The sequence below is a fragment of the Amblyomma maculatum genome, chromosome 2, assembly GCF_055883805.1.
Source record: "Amblyomma maculatum isolate TAMU_Amacu chromosome 2, ASM5588380v1, whole genome shotgun sequence".
NCBI lineage: Eukaryota > Metazoa > Arthropoda > Arachnida > Ixodida > Ixodidae > Amblyomma > Amblyomma maculatum.
In genome coordinates this window covers 64,680,523-64,692,903 of record NC_139345.1, presented here as the reverse complement: position 1 = coordinate 64,692,903, position 12,381 = coordinate 64,680,523, and the positions used below count along the sequence as shown (strand labels likewise).

The 12,381-nt window shown below is 48.7% G+C and overlaps 1 protein-coding gene across 1 annotated transcript in view; it reads left to right on the top strand.

Moving 5' to 3' along the window:
• The first annotated feature begins 4,779 nt into the window (after positions 1 to 4,779).
• Positions 4,780 to 12,381, top strand: part of LOC146198833 (uncharacterized) — a 30,876-nt gene continuing 23,274 nt past the window's right edge. Inside the window, exon 1 of the mRNA XM_084594324.1 lies at positions 4,780 to 5,131. Coding sequence (XP_084450450.1) covers positions 5,113 to 5,131 — 19 coding nt within the window. The 5' untranslated portion in view covers positions 4,780 to 5,112. The remainder of the gene's footprint in view (positions 5,132 to 12,381) is intronic.

The following is a 12,381-nucleotide window of genomic DNA, read 5'->3' as shown; positions in this document are numbered from 1 at the left end:
TCGATACAAAAAGAATAACCATAAGACTTCTTGACGTATTTGTTAGTAGTTCAAGATGGGAGAGGGCAGCTCGAGCAAAGAGGAAGAATAAGGGCCACAAAACCTGTTAAAATGCTGCACTAACCGCGTCCTTGTTGCTATAGGAAGTCACTAGTTCATGTCGTGAACAAGAAGGCCGTGCTAAAGCTAGTCGAGTTGAACTTCGGTTGTATAACGATGTTTGTAGAGCGATAGCCGTTATTGACTGTCTCCCTCAATTGCCGATGATGACCAGTCCGAAACACGAAGAGTGTCTCCACCCACCATCCACCTATAAAACCACCTGCAACATCCCTCATTTCCATTTTTCAGAAAGATCGACTCACCAGGAAGTGGCGCAGCATCAGAACGCTAAACAACGGCAGGCACGCGGAGAGCGCTGCGCTGTCACCGGCCAAATGAGGCCAGCGACAACGCGAACATGGTATACCTTCATGTGCCGTCTCGGACGAGTACGGCGGCAGTAGGTAGGGCAGCGCAGCAGCGAGACAGTGGGAAGCGTAAGCGAGGAACGGTAACCTCCGCCACGTAAGAATTGACGACGAGCAACACCATCAACCAGGTTTGTGAGCTGAGGAGGTTTTGCTAACGAGTTTGTGAACGATGGCGTTTTGTTAGAAAATGCCTTTGGCGGTTAAGTTGAACTGCACAATTTCTCGACTTTTCAACTGCGACGGATGGCGGTTCTCGCCGAACTTTAACTAAGCTGAAGCCTGTTTTAATCACATTTTGTTTTACATAGTACACCTTAAGTCATTCGAAGATTTATTTTTCGATCCTTCGCAGCACCGACTTAAGTGGCTTAGAGTCTTTTGACCAAGGCTGTGCACACAAAAGCAATGAATATGTCACGCTTACATTAGCACAGGAAATCAGGAACGTTGGGAGCCACCATATATCTTGAAGAACAGTAGCTCGCTGAGCGCTGCGAAACAAGCGCATGTTACGGATTTGCTAGAACAGGCGTACTGATCGCAATGGCGCCAAAAATAGCCGATTGTATCCCTCGCTTCGCTGTCCTTTGGTTCTAGAGGCAAGTTATTATTATGCCGGAAAACATGAGAAACGGCAACAGCCGCTGACATATTCGGCAGAGCGGCACACAATCGGGCTTCCTTCAGCGTGGTCATGGCGGCATCCCGTTGCGTCGCTCGCCTTCCCTGCAATCGAGGGCGCAGGAGCACGCTCCAGCGAGCGGCAAATGCGAGCGAGCGCACGTGTGTTTCTCAACCAAGATTCGCCACGCCTCCTTGATTCATGGCCCTCGAGGCGTATCCGAACCACGAGTACGCAGAGCGCCGCTCCCACGCGAGGTATGGAATCACGCGAGAACACGGAGAGGAGAGACCGTTCCGCCTCATCGCAATCGGACTGAAAACATGACATTCGGAAACAAAGTTTTGTGCTGGGTACACTCGCGATGGCACCTCCGATATAAAGTTCGCAAATTTGAGCTTCAGCAGAGCACCTGTACTGGATGGGGGCCTGCCTTTGCCCCGTTTTGATGCCCCTACCAGCGCTGCTTCCCTGTTAAGTGGACATCGTACTTAGTTATTATACTTTACCTACCAACAAGCTCTTCATCCAACATTACCTGAATCACCACACGCCTCTCTTCCGCATTTGCTTACTCGATCATCTCCGACCCAAATTACCCGCTTTTATTAGCTGCGCTTTTTTTTTTTTTACCATGACTACGGTTCTTTATTTTGCTATTCTCAAGTCGCCTTTCGGCCCACTGCAACGTGGTATGTACTTCGTTGGTCGCCGATGCCACAGAATGGGAAGCGTTCCAGATGTGCCCGCAAATACCGATACGGACCCTTCCTTCATGCGCGACGGGCCTCGAGGCGCCCTGCATGCGATAGAAGTCCGGTTCGTCACGACCGAACTGCGGTCGCGCCCACTACGAGGAAACGTACCTCTGCGAAGCCATCGCGCGCCGAATTCTCGAATGCCACCCGACGCTGAACCAGAAATGCGATTTGACCGACCAAACAACCAGCCTGGCAATTCACGCAACCTTCCTTCGACATCTCCTCTCGTCTGACCTCCAAAGTGAAGAACTGGGTCGCAAATAGCCCCGAAGTGAGCGAACTCCGCAGCAACTTAATGTATTAGCCAATTCTCAATAGATATTCTGCCCCTGTATAAGCTTGAAACTTATATTAAAGCGGTAGCCAGCAGTTCACCAAAGGCGCACTAATTTTCTTCACAAATTGTACTGCGGACTAAAGCAGTAATGAAGTTGGACCATTAACCCCTCCGCAACAGTGGTCTGTGCAATAGTAGTATGGCTCGAGTCAATTAACAGCAATTAGCCGAGTTACAACGGTATATTTCATTGCGAGACGCACAGCACACATCACACAAAGGTAGAGGAGACACGAACACGCGTGTCCCATTCGAACCAAACATTAGGCAGGGCTCCTATAACTACGGAAGTCTGTACAGATATCCAGTTAGCAAAATAATAACTTGCCTAAAAGAACCTCGTTGCCGCTTTCAACCGCGAGACACCTCTTTCGTGAAATTATCGCCAGCGCGCACATGCGTTATTAACGGAGCCAAAAAAAATGAAAAGAAAAAGATCACTAGACTACCAATATCTTTGCGTAGATGCAGAGAGCATAGTACTTGGTCTTTGCCGGCGTGGGTATTCATGGCCTCATGGCAGAATTTTTCTTAATCATGTTCTTCGTGGTTATAAGAAGAGCATATAAGGAAAAATCAAACTACATACATGGTAAAGATGACGGATGTACCCTCTGGTAGCTCTATCCTGAGCAAGTGTCTTAGTTGTTGCTCCTAACAGTGCACTTCCAAATGCAGCTTACCACCTTCCCTTTGCCGGTTCACTTTGACGAAGGTTACATCGTTCGGGCTCTGAATGGCAAACCATATTTTCCTAAGCACGTTTTGTGTTTGTGGTGTACCGTTAAATATTTGTATACCTTTATACGTACTGCATATAGCCAAAAATTATTACGGAACATGTATCCTCGGCGCGGTTCAGGTGTCCACAAAGCAAGCGTGGCAGATACTGCGTCTTTCCCTTCCTGTGAACCAATTAAAAAAAACAGTATGTATCCTAGAGAAATCAAATTGTTCTAGCAATGCGACAGGCCGCCTTATAAAGCTACCAGTTTATCAGTTATGCAAACTTTATGCACACATTTAAACCTCTTAGGCGACTGGCTAGTTTTATAGTACGGAATCAAATTCTTAGCGCACATGATTGAATTCTAGTGGACGATAGCACGCACTGCTATTGCCTTAGATACGTGCAGTCTTCCAAAGTATAAAGCCCGGGGGGATTGTTTCTCAAGCCTTGTAGTGACGCTCTTTTGGCGTTCGTGGGAGTCCTTCCGATTGGGGACGACAGGACGGAAAATATTCTTAATTTCGGCACTAGACCACTAGGAGTGCATTAGAGCCAATTATGGTGTGTCTCGGAAGCAATATCGTTCGGATCTAAACTTAATACCAAAAATGTACGCACTCTTATCGGCTTGCTTACGTATAGCGCCTAGTCAGCGCACAGTATCAAAGATGCTACGGCAATGAAGTACAAAGGGACAGGGCTATAGTATATCCACACGCGGTCGGTAATTCCATATGATACGACGCGGGGCAACAGCCGTGGCGCTTAATCAGAGAATAGCTGTGAAATGTCACGAGTCTTGCCACTCGCAAGTTTGCAATGACGCCACAAAAAGGCGCCGCTTTTATTGTACGGCCGTAAGTATGCCGTTATAGGTCAGTCGCCTGCACTGGCGAAACACTGAAAAGATATAAGACAGAGGCGTCTAAGCTACTGGAATTAAAAACGGTCCTTTCTCGTGCTAAAACGTTGGGAAAGAAAAGCGGTGTTGTTTAGAAAGGGCCTCGCGGCACTGCGGGTCGTTTTCACTTAGACCAAGTCTTGCGCCGTTTCAAGAATTAAATTTTTAGATCATTGGTGAAGTGCCTTGCAGCACGGTTCACGAAGTCCTCGCCAGAGTACGCCGGGACCTCATTTCAGCAGTTGCTCGCCGTCAACCTCAAAGACTTTGCATAGAGGAACCCAAGTGTAATTTTTAGTTGCTTTCAACATGAGTGTTTTAACTACTGACACCGCCATGCAGAATTTTACATTAAATTTAGACATCTGGTTAAAGCGAAAAATCTAGACTGCTCAAGGCGATGGCTTTCAAGAAGCAGGGTGTTTCAAAGCGTTGTTATCCTACAGCAGCTGCTCCGACGGCACTCGTAACTATGGCAGAGCCGGCTTACCATTTTTACAATTCGAAACCATTTGCGTGTACGGCACTTTGTTGCTTTGTCATAAAATCTGCAAATGACCGAAATCATTGGAGTCGACGGTCGTGTTTCAAAATGTGCACCGTGTTCCATCATCAGTATCATTATTTATCTTGGGCCAAGCAGCACAAACCAGCAAGTTCGCTCTCTGAGCAATGACTTCCTAGATCGTAAATCCCATCCCCTAGTCAAGCCCCCAAGAAGTTTACTGAACTCGATCTGCAGCCGCCGCTTTGTCTTTCTTCGCTGGTATGTGACAGAATGACTCATTCCTTCTACGTTATATTTCGTCGCTGTGGGCACGTGTGGCGACGCCACCTCTTCCTCCTCCAGCTCCGTTCGGTTACATGCACGGGCAGCCGCACTGACGAAATGGAGGCGACTTCGCGGCAGCCCCTTCAGCACAAAGGGACCGCGAAGAGGAGCGGCTGCAGCGTCAGTCGAGGTGAGCGTATGCGCGCAAACGCAGACGCACCGGCCGTCACGACTTGTGCGGCGGCTGGGTTTCCGGCTATCAGAAATGACCTCCTAGCGGCCGCCGCCGCCATTCTTCCCTCGCAACGTTCGTCGTCTCGCGCCCGTGCGAGCGGGACGCTCGCCGTTGCCGCAGCGGCGAAAGCGCTCGTGAAGTCGTGAGGTGGTGTACCGCGCACAATGACGGCGACTCCACCTCTGTCGCGCCGCTAGGGACGCACGTGACGCGACTGGTGGCCGGAGCCGCGTCCCGTGGTGGAAACGTCGCGCGTGGAAAGGAGCTTGTTCGGCTCGGATATGATCCTCACGACGACGGGTAAGCTCTTCTGCCTGTAAGACTGGCACGGTCTGTCTTTTTCTGGCGTGTTTTCTGCCCTGTACCGTTTCGTTCAGTGTATGGTTTGTCGCTTTTCTGTCAAGGTGTACATGGTCGGGAATTCGAAACCAGTGCTTGTGCTTGCGCAACACGTAACATACTAGAGAGTGCCGCGCAGAGTGAACACTTAATGAAAATCCGCAGTTTTGTTGCACTCTAGACTACGCGAGCCGTCAGTTATATAATACGAACTTAAAATATTGTTAATATGAATTCTGTTCAGGACCCTGCGTGTCTGTAGGCGCACCCTTTCTCGAACGAATCAAAATTAGACAGCATTACGAATTAGCAGTAGAAATCTAAAGCTGTCTTCATACACATGGTTGGAAACGGGGGCACGGTATTAACGAAATTTCCGTAAAATTACACACAGTGCCATCAATATTTCTGAACGGTACCGTCACAAAGCAACGTCATGTATGATCACATCTGAAAGCTTTGCACGCTGTGTGGGTTCGATTGTTCATTTCCTTTTCATTATTGGCTTGAATTAAACGTGGTGCCAAAATGCCCATGAGTCCTTATTCACACCAAATTGCCGGATCCTTAAAGGTTGCGATGCCTTGTTTTACGTGTCCCCTTTCACCTCCATCTAAAAGCAGATCATGTTCAATTATAACAATACTGGCGTTAGAACTGTGATGAAACATCTTATGCTTTGTCTGCCTTGACGACGTGAACAAGTTCGAAACAGTTTGTCAGGCTAGCGTTAGTATGGCGGCCATGCCGCCACACTTGCGACCAACTTTTAACCAGCTTTCTCATCTTGTTGCAGATAGCAGCCGTATCCCCGCGCCATGTGTGCCTTTATCGTTAATATATAAGTACACGCTTCGTGTCTTGTTTTATTATGAGCACCCCTACTTATCTTGGAGGCGCTTTCGCGTAATACATTGTATCGTAATGTGCGCGTACTAAGCGGCGCTGAAGCGCGAGGCACTTTCAAGTGTTCGTACAAACTGCCGATGGCAAAGACGAAGTTCACCAGACGCCAACATGGGCGAAGCGACAGAACATGTGCGCAGATTGCAATGGTCGAGTGTAGGCTACAGACTCAACAAAGATAAAGAAGGCTTGCTGCTGAATGCGCCAGGGATCGCATGCAAAACCGTCGTAATTCCAGACACGCTCGCTGCACGTCTTGAACTGCAGGGCCCTCTTCATAGAAACTTCGTTGCTCAAGTTTTCTTAGTATCTTAATGCATCTGCTCGGTGCACTACCCTCCCGACTGAGCGGGAGCAGCTCCCACCCGCGCAGTGTTCTTTTTTTTTTTTTTCTTTTTTAGGATTTTAGGTTAAGGCCTCTCTTTGTAAATGCAGTGCGAGAGCTGATGTGAAGCGCAGGAAAACTGAAAAAAAGATACTGTCCCATCGTCTGGTCTTTTCGACTCGAGGAGAACAGAGTGTCTCCTTGTTTTCTGGAGCGTGCGCCAAGCTTTGCTCTATTTGAATAAGTTGGCGCAGTGTACTACAACAATTACCACACGTGCTCATGTGATCTGCAAGTCAAACAGGCTCCAGTTATATGCGAGGCAGACTTATAGCTGTAAGGCGGCAGCAGGCGTCTCTTGATAAGCTCTGTCAAAAGGCGTGGAATCGGTGATAGGGCACGTGTTTAGCAAGAGTCAAACGAATGAATAGTAGAGACAAACTTAATTGGCTACTTAGCAGTTTTTCCAGCTGAGCGTAATTTGAAGAAATGTCAACTGCGCCGTGGAACAAACATGGCACCCGCTCCAGTTTAAAGCCCCACTGTAACATCCTGCAGATAATTCAATACACAGCGGAAAACAAGCTAGAGTATCGGTTCCACGCATCATTGGCGCAACAAATTCTGTGTAACTCGAAAGGTGCGTTCTCCTAGCCGTAATAGGCAAGTAAACATTTATTAAAATGTGTGTGTGTGTGTGGGAGGGGGGGGGGGGGGGGTTGAGAGCGACTACTTTAATAAAGGCATGCGACACAAGGCATCAACTTTAAACATGATGACAGCGTAGGCCAGTTGGCCAAAGGCATGGGAAGGCAAGAAAAAAAATGCACGGGGCATTGTTATTCGTGTAATTCTTTTTCTTGTGTTCACGTGTTGGCAGACATCAGCGCACTAACCGAAGGCAATCTCCAAAGGTGGTAAAGATGGCAGTCTTTGCCCCAATAAATTTTCTGGGCGAAATTTCTTCATCCCTGGTGGCCATATATGCATTCCGACCTAGACTGCTACGTGTATCGCAAAAAGTCGCTCAATATCCATTTTTATTATTATTATTATTGCGTTAGCAATACTGCGCCAGGTTTCAGCCCATCGCGTAGTCCCGGGAAGGGCCACGTTTGACAGTAAGCCACAATCGAGCCGAATACGGCTTTGACCAACCCGTGTGAACGTGCCTTAGTGGCCTATAGGGCTAACGTGAATGTCAGGGGCCTGGCAGGCTGATTCTGACAAAACCGTCTCATGTGAAACGAGAGACCCAAGATGGCAGCTCCTGCCAGCCCACATATAAAGCCCCGCTTTAACCAAGCCGTATGAACGTGCCTTAGTGGCAAGCTCAAGCTACACCATGAAGTGAACTGCATGCTGAACCATAAGCGCAGCCATTGAGGTGTTGCTAACGCAATTCAACCCGGTTTAACCAGAGCTAAACCACAGCCATCTTTTTTTTTTTTTCTTATAAATCAGGATGTGCAGATCCCGCTTTGTTTTAAAGAAAAACGTTCAGCTCTATACATTATGACTATCATAGGGGAAGCTTCCATTTCTGAAGTGGGAGGATCGTCTTCTTCCTACCTTTAAATGTGACTTGAATATTCATTTCTTCTACGAGACTGACATATCTTAAGCTAAGGCTTAAACGGGATAAAGGCACATACAAACACGAGCACGTGCGAAAATCAGCATTATTTTTATTTCGAACAGTGCTTCTACAAAACTTCTTGCAAACCTTTGTCGACCAAAGGGCACTGACAAAGAAAAAGTGTTACATATTTGAAAATGACTAAGCACTGGTCGATATTGACGATATGTTCTTTGCTGCAGAAGTTGAAAATTATCGCAGCCATTTTGAAAGCATTAAAATCTAGTAATATCATGCATTTGTGGAACAGTTAATGGTTGTCACGGATTCTTCGGCAAACACTTTCCGCTGGTGCACTGTGACTATGACATTACGTTACGGCTGTAGGGATATAAAAATCATCGCTCCGTTGGATGGCTCTACTCTAATGCTGCTTTTTTGTTTTTAACTTTTAATACTTCCTGCGATATTTAATATGTCCTTAAAGGTGCAAATGAGCTCCGCGCGGTTCGCGAAAGGATAAGAAAAAGACAGTCAGATCGGCAACCTTCGCATCTGCATAGCGACGTGTTGAACTGCAGAATTTTAGAATCATTTTTCCGAGACTTCACAACTTTCTGTGAAGTTCGCCCAGACCTCCTAATTCACCCCTAAGCCCATCTATATAAAATCTTAACTAAGCCAGCGAAGCTTCCCCTCAGGTTTTGCCCCGGATTACTGCCGTGACTATAACATTAACGTCCAAGCATTCCGGATAACTTTGTACATCAAACAAGATTCCAATCCTTAAAGCTGCAAGTTCCAGTTAACGTGCGTTTGTTAGCCTTCATTCGCGTAGAATTATCAATGCTGATGTCCTAATGCATGGTTTTAATAAGGGCCGCTTGAGCGTGCTCTTGAAATAAAAAGGGGAAACAAAATGAGGAAAGTTGTATAAGGTGCTAGTTCCACGCCTAGAGATATATTTCACGAGCCGAAGACAGGCATACCTGACATCGCAGGGAAACGTGATTCTTGCTCCGAGTACCGAGGCTTCCTTCTCTGTGTTATTTTCACAGGTTGAGCCATGTTCTTTTCAATTTTCTACGGCTACAACATTCAGAAATATCACGTGTGTTCGGCGCATCTAAATGCTGCGCAGCAAAGTGAAACGGAACTTACGATGTGAACTGCAATTACTATCAGCATCTGTTCTGCCATGTGTACGGTTGGCCTACTTTCGAGCTTCGAAGCGATGTCAGGTAATTGCCGGTTACGTTGTTTGTTCGGAAGCCCCATTAAGTGAGGCCCATTATGCGTGTTTGCATACGCTTGCAGATGACGAACGGACGAGGCCCCGGTTAAGGTGAAATCACCATCTCTCTCTCCTAGCTTCCACTGCTAACCGATGACATCTTTCGCGTCATTCAGAAAGTGACCTCTTGGAGCGCGCTGCCGAAGAGGCCGTTTACGCATCGTAGTCTAACTCGCACCAGCCGCACTGAGCCCTATACGTCAACTGCCTTGAGTGGATCGTTTGGATGCAAATACTGTTCGGTGCGTGTAGCAGTCTGCCGACATGGCTGCGAGAGAACAATGAGTGAGCGATTATATCTTAGCTGCAGTTGTTCGCTCGACTGCATCGGCGGCGCATTTTGAGTCGTTTTTATTTGGGGGCCTTCCCCCCCCCCCCCCCCCTCCTCTTTTGCTTCCCTCCGTTAGGCGCCGTCTGTTGTGCAACAGGTTTCACTCAACGAGTGCTCCCCTCCCGCCGTGTGTCCTTGGCGCGGCGCAGAGCGCTTTGCGCTGTCGCCGCTGCCAGCACACAGCGAAAGGTAAAGCAGCTGCACAGCCTGTCTCGAGCGTTTCCTCGGGAGGCTCTCAGACGTCGTGCGGCTCGTGCGTTCGTATTTCCGGCGTCTCGGAGCACCACGCCTTTGTTGCACGGTTTACAAACTTACGCCGTCGCAGCAGGTGCCTGCTCGGAGACGACACCCGGAGTTGATGATGCGAGGAGTCTTTGTCACGCGACAAGTTGACGACTCCCAATTTCTCGACCCCGTCTAATGAGACGTCCGGTATTAGTGTCAACCAGTGTCCTTGCTTTTTTTCTTTCCTTCATATTTTATATCTGCTTCTTTTCTTCTCTTCCTGCTACTTTCTTTGTATAAGCCTCCTTTTTCTCTCTCTCTCTCTCTCTTCCCCTTCCTTTTTTTCTTTTTGTCAGCGTCACGTGTGTAATTGCACCCTTCAGCGACCGTCGGCTATGTGCCAGCTGCCGTCCCGTGTCTCCTCCTGGCATGCTAATCAGTTTAGTTCCATTCCTCTGTGCAGATTCGCTGCAGTGTCTCCAGACAACCGGTTGACCCTTTACCTGCCCATTTCCACGCTGCGTTGCCTCGGACACAAAAATTCTGGAGGGCACTTTGGAGCACTAAAGTGCGATGAGGCGAAAGCCATTATAGTGCGGTGAATCCTAGCCCTCCACTACGGCACCTCTATCTCCCTCGCTTCTTTTACTCCCACCTTCTTTCCTTTCTTTACGGCGTGGTACGTGTCAACGTTGGTACGTGTGTTGTGGCTCTAGGAAGAAGGAAAAGAAAATGCACGGGCCTGCTACTGGCTCTGTAGCTCAGTCACCTCCGCTGTTTAAAAAAAAAAGCTCTAGGAAGAAGGAAAAGAAAATGCACGGGCCTGCTACTGGCTCTGTAGCTGAGCCACCTCCGCTGTTTCGTGCAGACAGAAGAGAAAATAGAGAAGAAAGGAAAGGGGAGAAGGAGAGAAAGACGCAGCAATAACAGCCGTTGTCCACCACCGAAGCAGTGGCGGGTGCAATGACGGCCTACAACAGATTAAATTCAATGGCTGGCTAGCCCCCGCCGCAAGCGGCGTTGACCTACCGTCCCAGCCCCGTAGGGCCAACTTCCTCGATCGCTGCACCACAAACCAAACAGAAGCAGCCGCAGATGTCTAGGAAGCGTTAGTACAGCAGGCATCAGCGGCGTTTGAAATTGATTTACAAGATAGAAAATGCGCAGTATCTGTCACAATTATCGGTACGTGTGTCCGCAGAGAATTGTGGCAGATACTGCGCATTTTCCATCTTGTAAACCAATTTCAAACGCCGCTGATGCCTGCTGTACTAACGCTTCCTAGACATCTGCGGCTGCTTCTGTTTGGTTTGTGGTGCAGCGTTCGAGGAAGCGGCAAATGAAAGACGCCACACGGACGCCTGGATCGGACGCATGGTGGTGGTGGTGGTGGTGGTGGTGGTGACAAACGTTTATTGATTTAAAAGGGGTGGATGTATGCATGGGTCGGATCTTTGACTATCAGCCCTTACAGATACTAGGTGGGGTCCCTAGTACGGGACCCCAGTGGCGTCGGCCGCTGCCCGGGCGCGCTCGACCAAGGCCTTTTGGGCCTGCAGGTCATAGCAGCCGAGCAGGGTCGCCTCCCAGTCCTCCCGAGTGGTGTTGGGGTGAGGAGGAATAGCTGGGTTGGATGGGCAAGCCCACACTATGTGGTAGATGTCCGAAGACTTCTCCGCACAGTGCGGACAACTGCCCGTGAAGGAGGGTATGTTTTAGTGCTGTCGGGCACAGCAGTGTGTTAGTATACAGACGGAGTAGAAGCCGCTCCTCCGTCTTAGATAAACCTTTACTCGGGCGAGGGTAAAGGCTATGACAAGATTGATAATGAAGAACAATGTCTTTAAAAGAATACGCGGGTTCGAATTCGAGATCCTGATCTAGGGGGTCGAGATGGGAAGCCCGGAAAGAGAGCGCGCGGGCGGCGGCGTCGGCTGCCTCATTCCCTTCGAGACCCATATGAGCAGGAGCCCATACTATTTTCCGGTAAGCGGGGTCCCCGGTATAGGTGCAATTTTGAAGTAGTCGGTAGGCTGAGTATGGCGCCCAGCCTTGCTCGACATTCCGACAGGCCCCTCGCGAATCGGAGATAATTGTTTTAGAATCAGTGTGAGTAGCTGCCAGCGCAATGGCGACCTCCTCCGCGTGGGTTATGTCACGGGCGGGAAATGTAAGCCCGTATATGCATGAATCGCCTGCAACGTTCTCGCCTGGTGACGTCGTGACGGTACATCGCGCGCCGCTTGTCGAACACAACCAGCATTTTATTGAACGTATCAAAGTTCACCGGCGTTCTGTAATTCCTTCACAGGAAAAGAAAAGCGTGGTATCTGTCGCTCGCGGAATCCTATACTATCATTCTTACGATAGATAAGGGGAATTATGAAGAGCGTTTCACCATCCGGGAGGGGGCGCAGTTGGTAAAGCTCTGGGCTGGGGATCCAAGGGATGGAGGCTCGATCCCCGTTGGAGACAGTATTTATTAATTTATATCTCGCTCTCGAAAACGTCACATCCCTGCTGACAACGATGAGGCATTGAAGGCTTTCGC